At 43.6% G+C, this 23,810-nt stretch overlaps 5 protein-coding genes across 7 annotated transcripts; 3 read left to right on the forward strand and 2 right to left on the reverse strand.

Moving 5' to 3' along the window:
- Positions 1 to 660: 660 nt before the first annotated feature.
- Positions 661 to 3,020, forward strand: LOC108087911 (probable cytochrome P450 313a4). Of its 3 annotated transcripts, none has more exons than XM_017185493.1 (7): positions 661 to 878; positions 943 to 1,140; positions 1,192 to 1,377; positions 1,840 to 1,912; positions 1,956 to 2,082; positions 2,142 to 2,727; positions 2,799 to 3,020. In XM_017185493.1, exons 1-7 carry the CDS (start codon positions 725 to 727, stop codon positions 2,957 to 2,959), a joined length of 1,485 nt encoding a protein of 494 aa, XP_017040982.1. In that variant the 5' UTR covers positions 661 to 724; the 3' UTR covers positions 2,960 to 3,020. The 3 variants fall into 3 exon arrangements, with proteins under 3 accessions (XP_017040982.1, XP_017040983.1, XP_017040984.1); XM_017185494.1 differs by lacking the exon at positions 2,799 to 3,020 and having other exon boundaries at positions 2,142 to 2,423; positions 2,506 to 2,630; XM_017185495.1 differs by lacking the exons at positions 661 to 878; positions 943 to 1,140; positions 1,192 to 1,377 and having other exon boundaries at positions 1,976 to 2,082.
- Positions 3,021 to 3,329: 309 nt separating this feature from the next.
- LOC108088059 (nuclear pore complex protein Nup88) lies at positions 3,330 to 5,570 on the forward strand. The gene has a single exon (XM_017185700.2). The coding sequence runs from the start codon at positions 3,364 to 3,366 to the stop codon at positions 5,464 to 5,466; it is 2,103 nt and encodes a 700-aa protein (XP_017041189.1). The 5' UTR covers positions 3,330 to 3,363; the 3' UTR covers positions 5,467 to 5,570.
- Positions 5,571 to 6,095: 525 nt separating this feature from the next.
- On the forward strand, positions 6,096 to 6,369 carry LOC108087903. The gene has a single exon (XM_017185480.1). The coding sequence runs from the start codon at positions 6,116 to 6,118 to the stop codon at positions 6,260 to 6,262; it is 147 nt and encodes a 48-aa protein (XP_017040969.1). The 5' UTR covers positions 6,096 to 6,115; the 3' UTR covers positions 6,263 to 6,369.
- LOC108087901 (glycine N-methyltransferase) lies at positions 6,286 to 8,006 on the reverse strand. Its single transcript, XM_017185479.2, has 4 exons — positions 7,750 to 8,006; positions 7,292 to 7,419; positions 6,972 to 7,228; positions 6,286 to 6,634 (listed from the first exon to the last, which is right to left on the reverse strand). Exons 1-4 carry the CDS (start codon positions 7,962 to 7,964, stop codon positions 6,365 to 6,367), a joined length of 870 nt encoding a protein of 289 aa, XP_017040968.1. The 5' UTR covers positions 7,965 to 8,006; the 3' UTR covers positions 6,286 to 6,364.
- Positions 8,007 to 12,217: 4,211 nt separating this feature from the next.
- On the reverse strand, positions 12,218 to 19,249 carry LOC108088068. The gene is given in 8 exon segments (XM_017185717.2): positions 12,218 to 13,535; positions 13,767 to 14,059; positions 14,302 to 14,539; positions 14,701 to 15,525; positions 15,841 to 15,902; positions 15,904 to 16,086; positions 16,155 to 16,518; positions 18,107 to 19,249. Coding segments are annotated over 8 exon segments (3,135 nt in total). The 5' UTR covers positions 18,322 to 19,249; the 3' UTR covers positions 12,218 to 12,580.
- Between the last annotated feature and the right edge of the window lie 4,561 nt (positions 19,250 to 23,810).

Consider the following 23,810-nt stretch of genomic DNA (forward strand, 5'->3'; position numbering starts at 1 on the left):
GTTAACTTGAAGTTATTTATTGAACTGTTATAGTAATGGTATAATTCAGACTGCAATGTGTCATTGTTTTGCCCAGAAAAACTGGATTGAAGATAAGCATTTATTTACCCCTAATTACCATTCAACTTAAATGAGTTTTATTGAATCATCATTTTTAAGAGCTAAAAATCCCGAATCGATTGCTAATAGGTTATTGTTATTTATTGTTGAATGGTTCAGTGGGTTTGTAGAAACATGATATGGGGCTGTTGTGGCAATAAAACACCCAACCGTTATGAGGTGTTTGTGCCACCTGCGTTGCCAGGAACACGACAGTCGAGAAAAGATACAGCGTAATTGTTAACACCCCCTAGGTCAAAATGCTGTGACGTTGCGGATCGCAGTTGCACACTTCGCATTCTTAAAGTGTTCGGCATGTCACCACCGGCCATTAGTCAAAATTATAGCGATTTGTATGCGTGTGGGGTTCAGTGGGTCTCCACACTTGCCACCCCCACATCTCTTTCTTTCTTTCTTTCGGCGAGAGTCTCCCAGGTGGATCAATTGCTGAGCACCACGCGTGACAATAGATCGATTGCGTCCCAAATCGGTCAACATGTCCGGCTTATAAAGTGTCGATTGAGAATTGGGTAATCAAACTGTTGGCGAACTTCAAACCGATCGGACGTCGAAAATTGTTAGGAAACGGATTGCCATTCGAGCTGAAACTGGATAAGGATTAACAATGCTGACCTGGACCCTGTGGTGTGGATTACTGTTTCTGTTGTGGTTCTACTTTCTGTGGAGCCGTAGAAGGTTTTACCTGCTCACACTCAAGATCCCAGGGCCACTCGGATATCCCATTTTGGGCATGGCCCACTGGCTGATGAACAGAGAAGGTGTTCGAGAATTTCGCGTGTTAATCAGTTGATCGGGATTACTAATTTTGGTGTCCATGCGCAGATATCCTTAACGCGTTCGGCTGTTTTCTCGATAAGCATGGTCCTACAATATTCTCCTGGCTAGGACCCATTCCTTTCATGATCGTGAGTGACCCGCAGGTGGTGCAGGATATCTTCACATCGCCCCATTGCGTCAACAAAGGAATCATTTACAAGGCAGTGGACGATGGAGCGGGTGTTGGACTATTTAGTTTGAAGGGTGTGTGTTTGCAATTCGGTGTAGAAGTTACTTAACTGTGGACTTGCGTAGATCCCCGTTGGAGCATTCATCGAAAACTGCTGAATCCCGCCTTCGGCCACAAGGTTCTGCTCAGCTTCCTGCCCATTTTCAACCGAGAGACGGCACTGCTGCTGGATCAACTTGAGCCATTGCAGGACGACGGAGAGAAGGACCTTATTCCCCTGCTGCAGAATTTTACTCTGGGAATAGCCACACGTGAGTATAAACAATACGAATTATCAGAAATCAGAGAGACATATTTGTTGATGGTCAAAATAATAAGAGCGTGCAATTAAATAGTTGGGTCTTTCACCGATTGACACACATTTTCTGTAGCTTAATAAAATAAAAAATTAATTATAAATGCAGTTAGACTTATACAATTTTATAAATAAAAATATCGAAGTGCTAATTGATATCGGTGACTTTTAAACAAATTTTACTTAAAGGAACTAAAATTTGATAATGATTAACTTGTAATTAATAAAACCATTTAAATGAACATGTATCAATTTTATTGCTTGCATATACATATGTCAATATACGTAAATCTTTTATATGTTTTTTATTCGTGTATACGTTTGTGAGCTTTAAAAAAAAACTAAAATCTGAGACTTACAATAACAATACATTTTTACTAAACTAAATTATGTATCCACATCTTTATCATATGGATAGAAACCACCATGGGAAGCGATGTGAAAAGCGAGGAGAATGTTATGAGTAACTCCCTGCTAAAGCGATACCAATGGTGAGTGTTCTGTTGGATTTGGACTGCTTCTACCCATTAATAGTATGTTGGAAACCATGACAGACATGTGCTTCTCGCCGTGGCTCAATAGCCGATTTATTCGCCAGCTGCTGGGAAAGGAATCGCATTACTACCAGGCAAAGACAGAAATTCGCCAGTTTATCAAAAAGGTAAATATTAAATGCTGACAACGCCGGCTAACAAATCACTAATTGTTTTCCTTGTATAGCTCATCGAAAAAAAGTTGGCCAAGGATGAAACGCACAAATTAAATGGGACGCAATCGAATGATAAGAATATCTTTCTTAATCTGGCCATAGACCTAATGAGAAGGGGAGTGTTTAATTGGAAAAACGTTGAGGATGAGTCGAATATTATTGTTTTTGGAGCTTTTGAAACCACTGCAAATGCCGTTTATTACACATTAATGTTGCTGGCAATGTTTCCCGACTACCAGGAGAAAGCCTTTGAGGAGATTAAGAGCCTGTTCCCCAAAACCGGAGACTTTGATGTGAGCTATGTTGACACTCAACAAATGGTGTATCTGGACCTGATTCTCAACGAGTCAATGAGAGTTATACCTCCGGTTCCAGTTGTGTCACGACAAACGTCCCAGGACTTGAAGCTAACTAATGGGATAGTCGTACCCCAAGGAGTTCAGATCGCCATCGATATTTATCATATGCACCGCAGCAAAACAATATGGGGTCCAGATGCAGAAACCTTTAATCCGGATCATTTTTTACCAGACAATATCCGGGATAAGCATCCGTACGCCTATATACCCTTCACCAAGGGAATCAGAAATTGCATAGGTAAATTATCTAAGTGATGCTTTAATATCTCAACTTTATATGAGTCATCGATTTGTTTACTTTTAATTCAGGTTGGAGATACGCCTTGATATCGGCTAAGGTTACACTTGCCAAATTGTTGAGGAATTATAGTTTTAAGACAAGTTTCCCGTTCAAGGATCTTTATTTTGTTGAAGATATAACCATGAAGCTTAAAACTGTGCCACTGCTGGAGCTCCAGAAGAGAATTTAAATGTTTGTTAAACTTAGTATTAAAAAAAATGAATATAGAATAATAAATGTTGTTAAACGAAGTTGTGTAGTAAATATTAAACGGGTGCCCAAAATATTTTTTAAGATTCACAAGTTTTGTCTACAAAGGTAAGCATATGGCCCGCTGACAATTATTTATTTTTTATTCACACATATATGAATCTTTTCTTTTAATACTTTGTAATTTTCAAATCTGTAAAAACCGTTATATTCTTTCAATATTATTAGCTTGAAATTTCTTTAGTTTCGAATTTAGCTATTTTTAATTCGAAAATACCATTCCAAAATACTAAGAAAAATACTGTGAGCGATTTTTCAGCAATACGACCACATTATCACATTGTCAAAAAGAGGCGCACGAACGAAAGCATAAACAAACCGGCAATGTCGCTCACGGATATTTTGGAATTAAATAAGACTGAACTCTTTGCGGAGATTCGTGGTGGTTTGCCCGTGGTGCAAAAGACGCAGAACCTGCTGGACTGTAAGGACGACCTTTTGTTCGCATGGGACGCCAAGCAGTGTTGTCTGCTGGTGCGCAACTGGCGCTCCTCGTTGGCAAAGGAAGCAAGTGTAAAGTTCCAGACACTTATCCCTTCGAACACTGTGAGCTTGGAGGTAGACCGCGTGCTGACCTCCAACGAATGCTCTCTTGTAGCCCTTAGTGGACCCGGCGGTGTGTCTGTGATGGAACTACCCCGCCGCTGGGGCCCCGAGGGATACTACAAGGACGGAAAGGCCAGAATCACTTGCCGCACCTACAGCTTGGACACCCAGCTGTTCCTCAACAACCCGCAACTGGCGGTGCGCCAACTGCGCTGGCACCCGCACTCCGTTTCGGACTCCACGCTGCTTGTGCTGCTCAACAACAACACCATCCGGGTATACAACCACGCCAAGCTCCGTCATGTTTGGCAGGTGGGTCCCTCGGTCTTCTCCAACAGTTCCATTAGCGACTTTGGCGAGTTAGCTGTGGACTTTGACATCGCCCCTGCGGCGAAGCCTCGTAACCCAGAACCTGAAGGGGAAAAGGACACCACTCTCGACAAGAGCAACAAAACCCTGGTGGCAGCCAAATCGTTGCCAAAGCAGGATAGGGTTGAGTGGCCAGTGGTAGTGCTTCGCGAAAATGGAAACATCTACATACTAATGACTGGTCTGGAGTCGGAAATGACACGTCTCCAAGGTCCTATCACCCTGACTCCTCAGACGCGGGACAACTACGGCCTAGAGTCGTGTGCCCTCATGATAATCCCCTCGTTGCCTCCAACTTTAGTTATAGCCGAGTCCAATGGAAAGCTTCACCATGCCCTCCTTATGGAGGCAGAGGCCACTGAGCACTCCTTCAACGAGGTGGACGACTTTGTGCTTATCGAACCCGCCGAGTATGTCGTACATGTTCTTGAAACCGTGGAACTGGAGCTAGGTCTTACTGCACCTGGAAATGGTGGCGCTGGTGGAGACTCATTCAATTGTCCCATTTTTTTGAAGCGGGATCTAATCAACGAGATGCGCTACTTTGCCTACCATAACGCGGGTCTTCATGCGGTAACCGTGAACTTCATCTCCGAGCTGCAACGTTACCTGGACAGCGAGTCCGAGGAAGACAGGCTGGAGCTGTCGGCTCCTTCCCGAGCAGAGTACATCCTCTGCACTAAATTTGACTCCAGTGATAGTGTGAATGCGGTCTTCGGAATAGCTTTACTGCAAATTCCTGCCGGAGTGGTGCTTCTCCTAGGCAGTGGCCAGGTGATTAGTCTAAAGTTGGTTATTGATGCCCAGCTACTAGTGACACCCACTGAGAGTAATAAAGCTAGTGCGGATGTGTCGCAGCAGGAGAGTGGACCTTCGTTTGTGGACATCATTAAATCGCTCCTTCAGCGCAGTGTAAACCAGCCCATTCTTTCGGAAAAACAATCATCGCCTTCCGCTCAGGAGAGCTACGAACTGCTAAACCAGGCCATCGAAGTGCTGCGCGAGCAGTACTTGAAGCGTCATGACCTCGTTCGCGCGGCCTTCGCCCGTCACATCAACCAGATCAAACTAAAGAAGGAACAACAGCTGCAGGAGATTCAGGATCTGGAACAGGAACGAGAACTGATCAGCGAACGAGCCCACAAGCTGGCCGAGCGTTTCGAGGAGATAAGCTACAACCAGGAGCTGCTCGTGTGCAAGTGCAACTCCCTGATGCAGAAGGCCAATGCCGCGCTGCCAAATAGTGTGGTGGCCGAACGGGAGTTTGCCCAGGAGGTGGCTCGACTTAACAAAATCACCCAGAGCATGGCCGCCGGATTGGAGAGCGCCAAGAAATCGCTAAACAAGCAGCGTTACCACATTGCTAAGAGCCAGGAGGACCTGAAGAAGAATGCCTACGAGCTGCCGGAGAAGCAGCATCGCACCATTACCGAGATACTGACTCAACTAACCGGGGAGATCGATCGGCAGATCACCGACGTCAAGCGCATCAACAAAATCGTTGGTGTATAAACTCGTATTGAAAATCACACTGTTAAATTTCGCCACGTTTTTGTTGATAAAGCCGAAACGTATAACTAAAACTTACTAATAATAAACATGTTGATTAAGTCTTATGATTTGTAGCGTTCTTTTCTTTGAATTTCATGGCATGTTAACAAGAATACGTCAGAGCTGTTTGCCAGACAATCCTCCAAATGTGGTCGTTGAAAACATTATAAGGCACATGTTGTTTATAACAACTAAATCTACATAATACAGTATGTTCTTGCCTTTAGTCGCCGTAACTATTAATACAGTCTTCCTTGTAATAGTATACAAAGATAAGTTAAGTTAATAAGCACTTAAAAAAAAAAAGAAATGTCCATTAAAAAATTTGCTTTTTATAATTCCTCTATTATTATTCAATATTATATATTGAATATATATTAAAAATATATTTTTGTTATTGTTGTTGTTTTTGTTTTATCACAATCTTCAATTTTGTTTTTACTGTATAGATTTGTCGCACTTCGATCGTTTTACTCATTCTCTCTTTAAATTGAAACCACTTGAAAACGCAATGGAATAGGCATTTGCAAGGCTAATGACATTTGCCTTTTGGCTCTCGATAGCTTTTGCGTTTCAGTCACAGTCTGAAGCGAAGTACGGCGGACAAGAGATGACGTTGATTCTACTGGCTGTTCTCTCCAACATCTACACCGGGATGTTCAACTTCGTGAAGTCGAAGTTCCCGTTTGTGATCGAGGCAGCCATGGTTACTCTGTGCTTCGGTTCCATCGTGGGTCGATTCTGCATAATGACTTAAAAGAAAACTCAGAAGACCCAGGATTGTGTGAATAGAAGGAACTATATTTTAATATGGATTTGTCTTGTGGATTTGTGTGAATACAAACTAATGGCTTAAAAACTAAACCTGCGGTTTCTCGATCAGGTGGATGTAGAAGGCGGGGTTCTTCACCTGGCTCATCTCCTTGAAGTCCCCGTACAGCTTGTGCTGGGCCTTCGGGGAGAAGATCTCGCCGAGGATTTCCCGGAAGCGCTTCAGTTCGTGGGGATAGTAGGACAGGCGGAACTCGCTGGTCAGCTTGTTGCCCGCGATGAGGTAGTCCATGGAGACCAGAGATGGCTTGCCGCAGTAGAAGAGCACGGATGTCTTGATGTCCGCCGTGTGACTTGTCTGCAATAAGTCGCAAGTCATCATTGGATTAATTGAATCGAAAACGGTGTAACTGATAAGGCCGATGAGTTGCTAGAGTGATTCAATGGGGCGATACATCTGACTTGGGGTCAAAAACAGATCATCCGTTGTTATCACTACGATGATGCTGCAGCTTTTGACTATTTTCAATGGGATGTGGCGTTTAATTATTACCAATTATCTTGGAGATGAGGTGGCAAAATTTATGAAGCTTGTCTATTACACATACATTTCTATTTATATAACTGCGTCTGATTAGATCTTACAGATTGATTTCGTATGTTTAATGAAAGAGAATAACTATTAGGATACTTACATTGTAGTAAATACTCTTGGCAGGCGTGGATCCTGTTTCCAGGATGTTGTCGTAGTTGCGATGATCGATAAGAAGGACTCCTCCCGGCTTAAGGCACTTTTCGAAATTGCGGATGGCCTGTTTGTGCTCCCGCTGATCACCAAAACCATCCATCAAGTGGGCAAAGGAGTTGCCTAAGCAAATGACCGCATCGAAACCGTCCTTAACGTGTTCCTGGATATCGTCGTACAGAGTCAACCAGTTGGCCTCTTCAATAACTGCAAGGGATTAAGCATAACATTTAGCATAAAGAATAGGTTGTTATTCTTTAGCAAACTCACTCCAACTATCGAAGGCGGCTTCCTTGCGACGGGCCCAGCGTTCCTTAAGGGCGTATTTCAACATCTTATCGGAGGCATCCACAGAGACGACCTCGAAACCCTCTTCCACAAGCATCAGGGAGTCCACACTGTAACAAATTTGAAACATTAACTTTATTATATATTATAATAACATTATTATAACATTCACTGTTTAGGTTATTACATCAAGACTATTTAATCTGATTTACATATTTAAAAAACACACGATAACCTTATGAACTTTGTGTTAAGTGAAAGTTACTATATGATACAATTGTTTTACATAACATGACTGCGAAATTATTGGGTTTTTTTAAGAATAATTTATTTTAAATATAATCTATCAGGTCAATTTTTTGATAAGGCGATTAAGCACTGAATCACGTTTCACTTCTTTTAGAATTTTGTGAATGAGCCACTTTTTATGATGGACTTACCCAGTTCCACAGGCGACGTCAAGGACACGCTTGCAACCCTTGTTGCGGAGCATGTCGATCAGGAAGTTCTTGTAGTTGTCCGTGCGCGAGTTCTTGTCCCCGATGAAGATCTCCCAGACCTTGGCGGCCTTGCCATCGGCATACTGATCCCTGACTCCTTCGGCGGAGATGCCATCGGATCGGGCAACGAACACACTATCGGCGGAGGTGGTCATCTCTGGTGGTCAGCTCTGGTCGGCGGATCGCAGTGAAATAATTTTCTGTTACCGCGGAACGTTCCACGTCGACTTCCCGGGGATTCGGAAGCCAACAGCTGTCGCTCCCGAAAAGCGTAGACCACATAGCATTCCGCAATCTTATCAGTCCCGCCCACTTGACGTGTGACCCATGGGCGGGATGACGGCGAGAGCTTCAACATCTGTTCCCGGCGGAACGTGCTCTCGTCGGCGGGCTTTCGCTTTTGTGTCGAGCCCCTGACCCTGACCCTCCGGTTCTGATTAGGCGTCAGCGATCGCATCCCGTGGGCAAAACAGAATGACGGAGCTGAATTTAAAAGCATGTCAATTTACAGTGAAATTAGTGCCTCAATATAAAATAAGATATAATAAGACTTTACCATTTTTTATATTCGACTCTTATGGGGTATCATTAGTTCTACAATATTTATTGAATTATTTGATCTTTTATAAAATGATACCTTTTTTTAATATGAGAATATTGAATGATTGATTACAATAATTCTCATTTGATCTTGGTCAATTTTTTTTAAATAATAAATTTTCAATTCGCTTAAACACTTTCATTTTAAGTGTTTAATAAAACATAATCAATACTTACTGTACATCGAACAAGCTCAATGAATTTTACATTTTCCGTGAATTTCCCCGAATCACTGTTGATTAGTTTGCTAGTTGTGAAATAGAGTCGTCTCCGACCCTTTAAAAAACTGCAAAATCATTTCATTCCCAATAATACAGCCTTTCGTCTGAGTAGGTATAAAAAATAGTTTTTATTTGTAGTAGTAGTTATAAATATTGCACTGCATTAAATAAATTGGAATTGATTTTCCCAAGTTGTTGGTCTACATATTGCACCTTGATTTCTACGGATAAGATCTTAAGGATAGTCACACTGAAAACTCTATAGGAGGTACTTAAGCTAAACATGATTACGTTTCGCAAGACAATTAATCGACTCTAATGAAAAACGTAACAATTGCCTTGGGAAACATAAGCCGTAATATATAGTAGATTATTGGTATATGAGTATGTAAGGATAATCTTTAATTCTAAGCTTATGTGCTATGTACATCGTAACTAGGCCTGCTAAAGCTGATGGATTCCACATCCTGGTCTATGGCAAGTAACCCAGCGAGTCCTCCATTCCGCACCACCGACACATCGGAACCACTGGTGGCCGCTCTATTCCGCTGGTGCTGCTGCTGGGCGTGGCTGTGGAGGATGGGCGGTCCGATGATGATGGGCGGACTGATCTTCCGCTTGCCCTGGCTGTCCAGCGTGGCCTCCTTAGATTTCACCGCCGGCCTAGTCAGTTTGCCTCGGCACGATCGGAACTGGCTCAATTGAAAGACCTTCTTCAGGCCTTTGGTCCCAAAAAAACTGCTTTTCGGTTTCTTCTGTGGATTGGAAAATATTACTTTAAATGTTTGCATTCAATATACGACAAACTAAGTAAAAAAGGTAATAGCTTCTAAGTTATTAAATGTTGTAGAGCCATTTTATGCGCAAAACTGTTAGTGCTGTTATCTAAGTGTGTTACTTGTGCAATTTAAATTATGAGTGTTATACTAATTCACCTGCTACCCAAATTAGCTGAGCTTACCAACTTGTTTACCCTAACTTACTGTCCGCGAATTATGGGGCACAGGCCCACGAGTATGCAATACTTTTCGTTACGAGCGTTGAGTTTTAAATTCGTTATATAGGTGTTACTAAAGATACTAGCTAAAACATATACTAAAAGTACTCTCTATGCTTGTTACTGCAATTTCGTTGTTGTTCGTTTGAGAATTTATTAGGAAATTATATAGTGTCTGTTGAGATATTTCCATATACTTCGTGTTTTAGAGAGCAAATGGTAAGGCTTTTTGGATGAATATGTATGTACAACCCGTAACAATATAAAAAACGTAGAGGAATATATAGAGAATATCGAACCTTAACCGCTTAAATAGAGGCAGAAAATTTAAGGGACAGTTGGTTTAATATATGTATGTATATTATTTTACGTTAAAAAAACTAAATAAAAAAATTTTAAAAATGTATAACTGAAATATGTCCATTTATTGTCGACAGCGGAAAAATGTTTTAAAAAATAGCAACAAAGTAAACATGTCAGTTTTGTTAAAAAAGAGATCTCAAATAATTTAAAATTACGTAAACTTAAAAAAAATAACTCGACAAGCAATCAGTGTTGCATCATTTACTTCTTATCGGTTATATTTTTTAGCGGTTAAGGATCGAAATATTGTACGCGTATAGACTTGAGACGTAACAATGCATATCAATTAATTTATATACACCCCAGGAAGGCAAGAAAAAGAGATTGAGATTGCAGCTAAAGATATATCACCTATATGTGTTTGTCTGTTCAAGCCGTTAGTGAAACGTGTGTTTGGATGGCGATTCAAAGCCATCAATATTCTACAAAAATATATACATAAATATTATACGTATGATATTTACAAGAGAAACTATATGAGAAACGTTAAAGGACAACCAGATACATATATCAAACTAGTTGCTGTGTTCATTGTTGCTATATATGTATGATTATCTTCTAAACTGTTAACCGAACTATCGCTACAAACTATCCAATCCTATCTGTCCCGTATTCAATCTGTGTATTATTGCGTTACCTTACTGTTTGTCGTTAAGTTTGAATTGTTTCCATGGCCAAGAGCCGCAATTGATGTATGCAAAAATAATCACGAACCGAATAAAATAAAATAAATGCATTACAAATCAAGACCATTTATTCCTGACCTACAATTGATCTGCCGGTGAATGAAAATTCTTCTACATATATTTGCTTACGGCTGCGGAGGCTATATTCGTTATATTTTTCACGCTACCTTCCAAGAATAGATAAATCGCCTTCCGCTTAAAACAGTCATCCAAAGGCGCAGTTCTTAATATCCAAGTGAGGTCGATAAGAGACCAATGATAATCCACTAGCAGATAGTAGTTTAGAAAATTAATTAAAAATATACAAAATAACCCCATGGCCAAGCAGGTTAGAATAAAAAGGCCTGGACGCCAACAACCCGTCAACAGTTTCAATCGCGACGTCAACATGAAGTGTAAGTATGCAAAAAGGAGTAACAACCAGTAGAACCCGTGGAATATCTGGCTAACGGCTCTCAACCCGTTTCAGACTTCAACTTGCTTCTTAGCCTGTGCCTGGTGTTCATGCTGTGCTCCTCGTGGGTCGCCGCACAGACTGGAGCTCTTGACGAGAGTGGTGAAAGCACTTTTTACCCCGGCGGTGAAGAAACCACAGAAGGCACGCCAGTGGTTTCCACCGAATATCCCATTTACGGTGTTATGAATTAAAAAACCAACAGCAATTATAATTAAATACGTGTAATCTTCACTTGCATTAAATAACTTGGGATACGGAACGACAGGCTTTTGATAATTGTATACGGGTTATATATTGTCCAACATAAAACTAGCCATGGCCTTTAAGATAGTCGACATTCACATAAATTAGACACAAAACAAACTGCACCGTTGTACATATGCATCATGCCTACGGGTGAGCCAAAAAAACCGAGCTTTAAAAAGTACAAAAGTACAGGTGGCAATTAGCTGCTGGTCGCAACATTCCCAAGGACGCTGTAAAAGGAAAGGAACGAGAAGTTATTGACAAGAATTTAAACCTAATGAATAAAATTAGGTATCCAACTTAATTAGCTTAATGCCTATTATATTTACTTGATAATAACCATTGGAATGCACACATTTATTTTGAAAAGTGCAAATTAATTGTTATACTAAACTTTTTATGACCTATTCACAATGGATAAAATTATTTTTTTATGGTTCTTCCTTTTAAAAAACTATTACTTCTTTGAATCCCAAATAACCAACATGAAATTAGGGCCTATATAATAAATTATAATAAGATTTTTTATATAATATTTGACTCTAATGGGGTATCTTATAATTATTATTGAGCTATTTGATCTTTTATGGAATGACACTTATTATTGAATATGAGAATTTTTAATGACTTATTACAATGAATCTTGATTGATCTTGGACGAAATTCTTTTTTTAAATATTATATTTCTGATTCGGTTAAACTTGATGTTAAGTGTTTTATTATCAACAAGCTCAATGAATTTGATTAGTTTGCTAGTTGTGAAATAGAAATCGTCGTCTCCGACACAATAAAATTTGCAACATCATTTCATTCCCATTAATATAGCCTTTCGTCTGAGTAGGTATAAAAAATAGTTTTTATTTGTAGTAGTTGTTATAAATATTGCACTGCATTAAATAAATGGGAATTCTTTTTCCCAAGTTGTTGGTCTACATATTGCACCTTGATTTCTACGGATAAGATCTTAAGGATAGTCACACTGAAAACTCTATAGGAGGTACTTAAGCTAAACATGATTACGTTTCGCAAGACAATTAATCGACTCTAATGAAAAACGTAACAATTGCCTTGGGAAACATAAGCCGTAATATATAGTAGATTATTGGTATATGAGTATGTAAGGATATCCATTAATTCTAAGCTTATGTGCTATGTACATCGTAACTAGGCCTGCTAAAGGTGATGGATTCCACATCCTGGTCTATGGCAAGTAACCCAGCGAGTCCTCCAAGGAGGCACTGACCGCCCGCATCGACTGATAACTGCCCATGCGACTCCTGCTGGCGCTGCTGCGAACGGAGGCGGCCTTAGCCTCCATGGCCTTCAGATTGGCCAGCAGGTTGTCCGCACTACCCATGCTCTTGGCCAGCGGCATGGGCATTGGCACTCCTCCGCCCAATCGATCCGTGCTGAAGGACTCCCGCGTGCGGTACGAGGACCTCCTCGAGGAGGCGTACGACCGGCAGCTGCCGTTGCCCACCCGTGATCCGGGTCCCTTCGGAGGGCACAGGCTCTTGATGTCCGTCGTCTGGCTGAGTTTCATGTCCGCAAATACGGCTGCTGCCTCCACGCTCTTCTTCACACTCAGTGCCTCATGGGGTTGCACCGGCTGTCCACTTCCGCTGATGCTGAAGAGCTCGTAGTCCAGTCCCAACTTATCCGCCGGCTTTCCCTTGCGTGCCGCTCCAGCGTTTCCTGGCCGGGATTTGCGCTGCTGCTGCGACAGTGAATCCTCGCTGAGGGGCGCCGCCGTCGAGGATCTCTGGCGGCGATGGTTCCGCTTGCAGTAGCACTTGCTGGCACTCACACAGCTGTCCGAGTCGCAGGAGGTGGTGGTCTCCGTGTGCGAGTTGTTGGCCGAGTCCCGCTCCATCGAGCTGGCCGGCTCCTCCTCCACCATGGAGCAGTAGCACTTGTCGTCGGAGCGGCAAGAGATCAGCGAGTGGCGGTTGGCGGCGCCTGTTCCAGCCACATTTTGAGAGAGGACTCCCCCGCTTGAGGGTTTCCTGGTGGGCGTGGCCATGGCCATGTTGCGCTCGTTCTTCTGGCGCAGCTTGTGGTTCAGGTGCTCCGTGCGCAGGCTGCAGTAGCACCGATCGGCCGAGGCGCAGGCGCAGGACTCCGAGTCGTAGCTGCACTCCGAGCAGGACACGTATCTGCGGAGAGCAGGCAAGAGTTTAGTTACACTGGGAAAAATATCAGGTACATCAATTAGTTTATTGTATTTTATTTTTAAATTATTCAACGTTGTTAGCTGCTGCAAACTGGATTCCAAGGTTAAAAGTTTAATATTCAAAAGCCTTATGTTACAGTCAATTCTAATTGTTAAAAAATTCCCACTTTATTGTAGATCCTAAAACCAAAAATATTTAAAGACTGAAACCTACCCACTGCTGCTGTTTCGATTGAGTCCCTGGGTGTGTTCATTCCGCACCACCGACACATCGGAACCACTGGTGGCCGCCCTATTCCGCTGGTGCTGCTGTTGGGCGTGGCTGTGGAGAATGGGCGGACCGATGATGATGGGCGGACTGATCTTCCGCTTGCCCTGGCTGTCCAGCGTGGCCTCCTTAGATTTCACCGCCGGCTTAGTCAGTTTGCCTCGGCACGAGCGGAACTGACCCAACTGAAAGACCTTCTTCAGGCCTTTGGTCCCAAAAAAACTGCTCTTCGGTTTCTTCTGTGGGTTGGAAAATGTTACTTTAAATGTTTGGATTCAATATACGACAAGCAAAATTAAAAGGTAATAGCTTCTGGTTTATTAATGAATGAAAGTTATGTGAAATATTTTTAAACGTTGTAGAACTGTTAAATCATTTATTATTTTTGTTTCAGATAATATCTAACATTATTTTCAGATTTTCCTTATTGTGGAAAAAGTAGTTATATTATTTTCTCCATATTTATGTAAAGGTTACCCACCTGCGATCCATTAACACTCGCCTTGCGCTTCTGCTTCTTCTTCTTCTGGCGCCGCATGATGTTCTTGGAGCGCTGGAAGAGCTCGTCCTGGGTGAGCGTGACGGCCAGCTTGAGCAGAAACTCCTTGTAGATGGGCTTCAGGTCGTTGAAGGACATGCCGTCGGCATCGATGATGGCGTACAGAATGTCGTCCAGAGAGTGCAGGTTCTCGTGCAGGCGAAATTCGTTAAACAGTTCGCTGAAACCAAGTGGGGAACTAGAAGCACAATTCAAGCGATGCCAATCAACCAGGCCAAACCTTCTCCCCCCAAATGCAAAAGACTGCCGCCCGTGCCCAGGGTCAGATGCTATGGGTTGGACCCTAAAGCATCTGCCCAGGAGTCCGGTGGCAATACTCACCCTCCTCCGCCGCCGCCTCCGCCGCCCAGTTTCCCGGAATGGCGTCTCGCCGCCCGCGATTTGTAGCGGGTCAGTCCTCCGGTGTTGAGGAAGCTGCCGCTCCTGGGAATGGCCACCCGGGTGAGGATGTCCCCGTTGGCGGGAGCCACATCCACTGTGGCCGACAGCTCCGATCCCGCCGAAGACTTCTTGCCGGGATGCCCGCTCTGGTGCAAACGGGTCACGTGACCATTGCCGCACACTATGCTGCCACTCCGGGATGGAGGACCTCCTGCTCCGCAGTGGCTTCTGTGGCCACCCGATCCGGGAACCGTGGTGGGAACCGGAGGAGCCCTCTTGGACTTGTGCGACTTGCGCCTGCGCTCCTCCGTCGAGGTTTCCAGTTCGGCAGTCTCGTTTATGACATTGCTGTGGGAGCTCAAGGAGCTATTGGACACTCGCTTCTTCCTGCCAGATCTGGAGGGAGCACCACTACATCCAGTGCTTCCCCGGAAGGAGCTGCGCCGCCCACAGGCACTGGGAATAATCTGCGAGCGGGACAGGTAGTTCGAACTGGCCAACGCCGAACTGCTGGCGATGCTGATGCAGCTAACTCCATTTTGCTGGCGAGGAGCCCTCCGTGGGGTGTTCCTCCGTGAGCTGGTGCTCACGTGGGCCATCAGACTCTGGTAGAGAGTCGCCGCAATGACGATGGCGTCCTCGGTGCTCTTGCAAATGAATCCATGGCACTCGAGCACCTTGGGCGAGCTGGCCGAGCGCATCACCACCGCGAAAATGGGTGCGTGCACATGGATGCTGTGCTCCACAGCCATCTGTTCGCTGGAGCTAAAAAGCAGTACGTAAATAGAAAACATATCAATGCGGTACCAAAAAAAGTTCTTAAACAAATTAATTGCAATAAAAAATTGGTGGCACAAAAATTCTTTCAAATTTTAGTATGAGTTGACATGCAATTAAAATAATTTATGTTTATGGAGCTATGTATCTTTCAATGGTGTGCCAGATTAATAAAAAAATGTTTCCTCCAAGTTTAGGCGAAAATATGTTTACAATGCTCTAAATGCTTCTGGAATTTATATGAATTAATACATAGATTTAATTTGCTATAATAAATTTACTAATTTAGGAAAGAGGACTTACCTCAGCGGCTGGAAAAGGGCAGTCTTGTCAATGTTTTCTGGATCGGTGATAAGGGGCAAAAAAGGCTGCGCCACCATCGTCCTCGGAAATAACGAACTTCACCGCCGACCAAACGGCGATGTTATGGAAGGGCGTGATGAGGGCCTCGCTCTCCTCCGGAAGAGCAGCTCCATTGGAGATGGCCAAAGCGCTGATCTTTACCCTTAGACCAGTGGCACAGATATCCAGCGACCCAGAGTTGAGCTTCTGATTGATGAACCATTAAAGTTAATGTTAGCTTATCTGGTAACTTGCTTTCAAGAGTTGAATCCCACCTTCTTGGTCACCTCGCTGAGGTACAGCTGCCGCAGTGGCTCCTGCAGGCCCTGCAGACTGGTCACCTTGTCCTTCAGCGGCAGCGATCCCAGGCAGGTGACATCGAAGCTGCTGGTCGCGTCCTTGGCCACGTCCGTGAACAGCTGCTCGATCTGCGCCTGCACGCTGTTGCTGATCCGCTGCACGTCCTTCTTGGCCGCCTCGGCCAGCACCTTGGCCGACTGCCCGTTGTCCTGCAGGAAGCTGCTCAGGGAGCGGGGCGTGTCGCCCGAGGTGCTGGCCAACTCACTGCGCCCATACATGATGATGGAGCGGGTGCGATGCGATCCCCGGGGATCGTCGAGGCGGCTGCTTCGCATGGATCTGGATAGGGGAATACATAATAGATGATTCAATAATTGCTCAATTTTAAGATAAAAAGATAAACTCAGTTCGTTTATTGTAACTGAAGTGCCTCAATGAAGTTCATTTAGGTGTTAAAATCGGATTAAAAAATTTTACAAGCTTAATGCAAGTTTTGTTAGCACTTAAAAATCTTTTGTTTGCATTTTTTATTTTATTTTTGGTATCTAAAAAGTCTTATTTTTAAAATTTTTTTAAATCGGTCTTATGATTTATAAAATATCTTGGTTATATCTTGAAAAACTACTTTGCAAAAATTACTTCTAAATCTATAAAAAACGTATGTCTTCCAAGCCGATCTGTATACTTTCCTTCTAACTATCTTTCTATACAATTTTCTAGGTTAGGACTTCGTAAACTAGTTTAAAATTGTGGAGGACAGGTCCAACCCCCAGAACGGCCTTTCACTAACTGATAACTTGAAAAAATCTAACAAATTTCCTGAATCGTAAAATCAAAACCACTATTAAATTGGAATAAAATTTTTTGGCTTCTATTTTAATAGCAAAGAAACGACAGAAGCTTTGTTTTACCAACATCATCATTTTTGTTCAGTTTTATTTCCCGAACCATTTAATTTAGAATGTCATCTAGATCACCGATTAGACCGACAAAAAACTTGATGGATACCACTTTTTATTTTATGAGCCGTTCTCCAGTCAACACGTTTGGTGCTTAAAACGACAAAACGGTTCCATATTTGTGAAAGTTTGACTGATTAACGCACAAGCAGTCTGAGATTAGCATATTCGACTCGCAGAGGAGTCTCTTCTACCTGTGAACTTGGTGCCTGGGTTGCCGAATAGGCCACATCCTGCTGACCAGGTCAGAACCCGGGAAGCCAGAACCACTGAATTCGAGGGGAAAATATGGAAAGGCCGGCGGGATAGAGGCGGTACAACGGCCAATGGCCAGTGGCCAATGTCCGAATGCAGCTTAAGGTGTTCCCAATTCGAGCCATTCCGTTTACCGCTAGTTGACATAAAATCGGAAATGCTTATTTCCATAGAACGTCTTTCGACGTCGAGAGTTTTGAATGGGAATGAAGATGAGTGGCGATGAGTCGAGGGGGAATCGGTGGAGGAGGGGCGAGCTCTTTTTTCTTTCTCAATCAATTAAGTAGTTTGCCCGCGAATGTGTGTCACCGATGAATATTTAAGCGGAGAGCAAGTGTTGCTCTATCTTTGGCTGCTCTGGCAGCTCCCCCCTCAGCATCTTTTTCTCTGTCGGACAATGTGGTTTTTAATTTTGGAGCTAACAGTATTTTTCGTTGGTTATGGAAATTTGAAAACGGTAAACCAAATATCTCTCGGGTCTGTAACTCATCGCCTGTCTGTCTGTATCTGTATCTCTGAGTTGTGTTTTCGTGGTTTCGAGAACGAAAGTGTTGGGTGGTCAATGGAAATGAGAGTGCTGGGCATCACAGAAGGCTAATTGATTTGTTTTGGCCGGAGATGGAGAGCGAGGCTAATGGGAAATTAAAAAACGCACCTCCCCGGGCTATTTGCGCCCAATTACGGAATTTCACCCGAATCCCCTTGAGACTCACCTGGAATCGTCAAACATCAGATCGATCTTCAGTTTGTAAATCGAGTTTCGGCTGACACTCGAATTGTTTTCGAGCTGGTCGCCGTCCAGGAGCCGAAAGCCGGAAGAGTTGCTGTTGCTGTTGCTGCCGGCAGCGGCGGACTTTCCACGGGTCCGGGCCGCATTCATCTTGGGAACAGCCACCGCGGTCTGGGAGTCCACCTTGCAGGTGACCATCCTCCTTCTCCTCCTCCTCCTCCTGGGGGGCTGGACGTGCTAAGCACTCGCGAAATGCCGCGGCTGTTCGCTGATCGCGGTTTGCAACTCACTGTTTCACTAACAGAGTATCAGTTTTCTTTCTGTGTTTAGTTTTTGTTTTGTTTTTTGGGAGGCGAAGGAGCGCGTAATTTGTGGGCAATTAGCGGTGAATGCAATCCGTTTAGGCGCAATGCACGTTAATTTCCAGCATAATTAGCGAATTACACACACTTTGCATAGGGAAGAAAGATGCTCGGCGAAGGCGGTTGTTTGTTGTCGATCGCGAGGTGTTGCATGGCGTGCTGTGTTGGGGCCAACATTCAATAATCATCGCACTGGAGCCGGCTCATTAATTAGCTGCAAGCAAAAACCAAAAACCGACAAACTCTTAGCATTATTGGATTAAGGCACAGGCTCCCGTAACCACTGGCCATTTACGAGGAAAAGGTATTGCAAAATAGTTATTAGTAGTTTGATATATGATCGCTTTTCGGTTGTTTTTTTTTTGTTTCAACTAGTTTTTCGTATTTTGTTTTTTGTTCGCCGTTTCGGCTGATAAATTGCCCAATGAAATGCAATTGTTGTATCGGAAAAATGTTGGCTATCCGCTGCGAACGCACAGAGTCGGATTCGAGCTGCATCTATGAGATACTTTCACTGCAGAGATATTCGCGGTAATTAGCAAATGCCGAACGAACACAAGCACACCCGAGTGGGCCAATTCGAAATGCCATTTACTTGTGCCTTATTGAACTTCAACTCCACTGCACCACATCGTAGTCACTGGGCACGGACCAATCCGCTGGATACAGGTCGCACTGGCTTTCGGTAACGGATAATCCAAATATATAGAGGTGCTGTAACTCAGCTTCGAAGCCGGTCGAAGCTCGGTCCGAGTTCGTTGAATGCCACACGGCGACTGAAACGGGCCGAAACGTCGAACGTCGAAGCGCATGAGCCGCAGAAGTTGGCCCGAACCAAAAGGAAAAGAGCCCAGAGAAAGATAGAAATGAGCGGCGGCAGCAGCAGCAGCGGAGCGGGCCATAAACACAATATCATCTCTGGCGTAAGTGGGCATGGGCAGCACACAATGAGAATGCCCGGCCATAACTGACTTTGGATCGCGGAATATGGCCAAACTGTTTTTCTTTGGCCAAAAAACTTCAAAACTTCAAGGGAGACGAAATGCGTTTGCCTTCGCATTCGAGTTCGCGTTCGCCTTTCGACAGCCAACACAATCACTTGCCCAACATATCGGACGGAGCATTATGTGTGATTATGATTTGCATATGATACATATATGTGAATGTCGCAAAGTTATTTGGGCAATGCACCATTGACTGCGAACCCAATGTCAATCTCCCACAAAACGGCTTCGTCCGCGGGCCAAATTGCAATTAAGGCGACAGTGTCGCGTTTTCGAGTGGGTCTACCTAAAAATGCCGGTGGCCCGGGTTTTGCCATTTGCGCAAGCGCAGAAGCTGTGACGGATTAGGGGGTTCCGGAGGAGGAAGAGAAGAGGGGATGGGGAGCTTGGGAGCCACCGGGCTGCAGCAGTGAAGGCATTTTCGAAATCAATGACCGTGGTCAAGTCTTACGATAATTGGAGCTGCCCGCGGCCTCTTTCTCTACATCGTAAAATGCATTTAATTTTTCACTTTGCGCCGAGCTGAAATCGCTTGGGCGCAGTTGAAAATCGAGAATAACACGGCCGAGAACGGAAAAAAAACACTCTACTAGGCAGAGGAATAGTTTCTGGTAATAAGCGTAATAATTCATATGCATGCAAAGCCATTATATGGTTGATCTTACATTTGCATTTTAATTCACAAATTAGAATAAACAAAAACGGAGCACACTTGCTTGTTTAGCCAGGGGCTTCATGGAGTGTGTCATGAGTATTAGGAGTGTTTGCATGGTATACTTTATGATCTATGCCGGCCTCCATAATGAAATCAACCTGTAGCACATTACCACCGCTCGTAATCCAAGATGATTTCAATTAAAAACTCCGTTTCCATTTCACTAATAAAAACTTTTGAGTCAGCCGCCGTAAAAATCTATCTCTGATCTCTGTGTTTACATCAAACTTTCCATTTTCCATTTTAGATTTAAATTTTGATGGCCTTTGATCGACTGCGTTGCTGTGTTTCTCGAGTGTCGTTGACAACGTTTTGCGCTTTATTCATGAGCTAACAGTAACAAGCAATTAAAAGTGGTCCACGTGAGACAATAAGAAATGCAAAGCGAACTAATTGCCGCCTTTGTATGGAGCCTGTTCAGAAAGTCATTACTTCTGCGGACTTTCCTGGCCCACGACCTTTACAGATGATGTGTCTGGTTTCGTTTTAATGGATCTTAAACGCGAAACGGTTAAAGAGATACTTGGCAGCTGATAGCAAAGAATTTCGTTTTCAACCTTGGGCTTTTCATTTTCAACGGTTTATTCGAATGGCTAGAATTTTCCATTGTGCGCGGCCAGCTTTTACTTTTAGGAGAATTTTCATTTGGTGAGTTTTAACCGTTAACTGCACGCATTCGCCGGTTGGGTGTTGATGGGTGATGTGATTTATTTAACAAATAACATCGTACTACCGTGATCATCACTTTCTCTATTCAATTTACCAGGCTGTGTGTTTCGGCCGTAGTTTCGGTGTCTGTTTTAAAGGTTTCTTGTATGTGCAGCGGCAGCTATTTCAGAAATTAGTCGTATTTTTTTTACTTTTTTGCTCAGGCAAGCTTGAAGATACAGATACAGCCGGAGGGATGAGCTGGAGTCGGGTGCTCCAGAGCTCCGAAGAGAGATACGCTTGATTCCTTCGCGCTCGTCTTGTGCCCAGCATTGCGTATCTGACATGCGCAGCCAGTGAGAGAAATTTGGAGTGCCCAAGTCTCCATTAAGCCGGCTGAAAAGCCAGCGAACTCCACTCGAAATCAGAAGAGTAGAGTAGCCCGAGAACATTTCCCTCAGTGTAGCGGAGTGGACAAGTTCTGCAAATTATTCAAATCATTTACACAAAAACATTGCGCAATTAAAGTTTCATGACTTTCCCTGGCTTCAGAGCAGACATAATCGCTGCGCGAGACTTTCTTTGTAGAATCGCGGCCGAGAAAGAGATGTCTTCCCCTGCATTTCCGCGTGCCCTATTCCCCTTTACAACTACCACTCCATGGCACTCCATTCATTCATTAGCCGCCCGAAGTCGTTGCGTCACGAACCCGAATTCGAAATGAGTCTTGAAAAATACACGACAATTGTCACATTGTGCTACTCATTACGCCATTTCTCGCCTTTTTTTTCTCGGAGTGGCCCGCTCGACCCACTCATCCGTCGAACAATCGCGATTCACTTTTCACGAGCCGGAGCGCTCTGAGCCCAGGGGGTGGTTAAAAAGAAATTAATTTCGCGGCTATAATCCCCTTTGTAGAAATTTGCAGAAGCACTTGGACACTTTGCTTAACGATCCAGCTACGTGAGTTGGCCAAGATCACGACCACTGACCCTCGGAGGTGTGGATTTTAAATCCAAAGCCACTCATTAAGATGTTAAACACTCTTGATGTTTTCGGTTTATATAATTAGCGAAAAGTTGGCACTACACCGGCGATTTCCTTGTTTATATTGTCACTTGCTTTGCTTGCTTTTATGGCTTTCTGTTATGATACTTCCTAGACCTCCTGTAGTTTTAGTAAAAGAGCTTAGGAAATACCTTTTCCATAACTTAAACGTATCAATTATCACCTCAAGTATCCCAAAAATGTGATGAATGGGTGTTACACACGAGAAATAAATATAAAACTTGGGCATTTTGTTGCTCTACTCTTCCTGCAAGGTTATTTTGGCACTCCTTGGATTATAACCACTGCCTAAAGGCGGTCAAGATCGATTATGTAAAAAGTTTGGACATGTTTGTATCATAAAATCCTGCTTAATTTGTGCTTAGCATGAACATCTTCCGAACAGGCGGCGCCATGGACACTTTACCGAACAATGCCCCCTGAAAAAAGGAGAAGGTGCGGCGCATCACGGGGTAGATAATGAAATCCGCCAAAGAAATTGCCCAAAAGAGCGTGACGCGCTGCTCATGAACTCTGGGCCATAAATTGCCATAAGCATTTGCATACCACATGGCCACAGTCCGTGGCTTAAGGCCCCCGGAATCGGACCTTTGCGGCAACCAGTCACGAAAATTCTGATGGAAATTCTTCGCCGCATGAAATATTTTATGGCACTGTCCGAAATCTAACGTTTTAATTGGCCCCTTCAACGCCGTTCTTCTTGGCAGACTGGGTGCTAAATGGCTTTCATTTATGACGGTTTGTTGGGTTCAAATGGCGCGTGCTTTGTGGGTCAGCCGGCTTTCCGCCATCCAGATCTTGATTCTTGATTTTCCAAACGGTAGCCAACTTGGATGTTGAGTACCCACATTGACACCATCTGATTGTTGGCTAACTGTGCTCTTTGTGGCCCAGTGCCGTTCCTCTGGAAGATAAAATCGTAGTTCTTTCTTGGCCAGATAATTGTTTTCTTGTCATTTATCGCCCTCGCGGGGAAAGTTTGCACTGCTCGGAAGGCACGAGAAAATAGATTTTCTTTATTGCTATTCATAATTACAAGGTGCGATGCCACTGACCATTAAGGCCGCCGGCTAAATTAAGGGCTAGCTGCTTCTGCGCGTGGATTATTGTAATTGTTTCTATTTTTGGCTAAACTGCCTGTCTGGACGCCCCAGCGAGGCAATAATTGCTAATATGCATACACTAAAAATAAACAATAAGCCAAGCAAGGTTTCTAGCTAACTATTGTTATTTAGGGTTATCATTACAAAGTACGTTGAATTTTTAACTGGAATGGAAACTTTTCTAACGCAATAGCTTACTTTTGAGCTATTTAGGCAGCAAATATCTACGGATTATAGATTTTTTTTTTGTGAAATTCTGACTATAAGTGGAGAATACCCTACTTTGTTTAGAGAATATTCCAGTTTAAAATGGTTTAGGCCCTCTCCTTAGCTGGACTTTTAATAGGCACACCATAAGTGCCACATTGCCAACTGTTATAAAACCGACAATTGAATCGATCTGAAGAGCGTTAGAATGGTTCATTAGCACATTCTAGCGTCCCGATAAAGAGATTGTTCGATAGCGGTAAAATGGTGATTGGAAATGGCTCAACGCACGATTATACAGCCAGTCACATCCATCGCAGAACAGACGTGTCTGTGGATCGGGGATTGCAGATAGCAGGTCCAGTCGGAGAGTTATGGCTGTGACCCACCTTTAGAAGTGGAAACGAGTTGGATCGCAGCTGAAGCCAACTGCGCATCGATGCTCCAGTTTCTGAACCGCGGACCTGTCACGCAGCCTTGCAGTCGAGGAGAAAATCTGAAAATAATTGCTGGAAAAGCCGAGATCCCTCCTAGAAAGAAGCGCGCGGACAACAATTGCGGCCAACGGACAAAGCTAAAG

This window comes from Drosophila ficusphila, unplaced genomic scaffold (assembly GCF_018152265.1).
Source record: "Drosophila ficusphila isolate 14025-0441.05 unplaced genomic scaffold, ASM1815226v1 contig_791, whole genome shotgun sequence".
Lineage (NCBI taxonomy): Eukaryota > Metazoa > Arthropoda > Insecta > Diptera > Drosophilidae > Drosophila > Drosophila ficusphila.

Excerpts from the sequence above, each read along its gene's own strand:
- LOC108087911 (XM_017185493.1), top strand. The coding sequence starts at position 725 with ATGCTGACCTGGACCCTGTGGTGTGGATTACTGTTTCTGTTGTGGTTC. Across the intron at positions 1,141-1,191 it reads TGGACTATTTAGTTTGAAGG|ATCCCCGTTGGAGCATTCAT; the intron begins GTGTGTGTTTGC and ends GGACTTGCGTAG. Across the intron at positions 1,378-1,839 it reads TACTCTGGGAATAGCCACAC|AAACCACCATGGGAAGCGAT; the intron begins GTGAGTATAAAC and ends TCATATGGATAG.
- LOC108088059 (XM_017185700.2), top strand. The coding sequence starts at position 3,364 with ATGTCGCTCACGGATATTTTGGAATTAAATAAGACTGAACTCTTTGCG.
- LOC108087903 (XM_017185480.1), top strand. The coding sequence starts at position 6,116 with ATGACGTTGATTCTACTGGCTGTTCTCTCCAACATCTACACCGGGATG.
- LOC108087901 (XM_017185479.2), bottom strand. The coding sequence starts at position 7,964 with ATGACCACCTCCGCCGATAGTGTGTTCGTTGCCCGATCCGATGGCATC. Across the intron at positions 7,420-7,749 it reads GACGTCGCCTGTGGAACTGG|TGTGGACTCCCTGATGCTTG; the intron begins GTAAGTCCATCA and ends AATTTGTTACAG. Across the intron at positions 6,635-6,971 it reads CCAAGAGTATTTACTACAAT|ACAAGTCACACGGCGGACAT; the intron begins GTAAGTATCCTA and ends GACTTATTGCAG.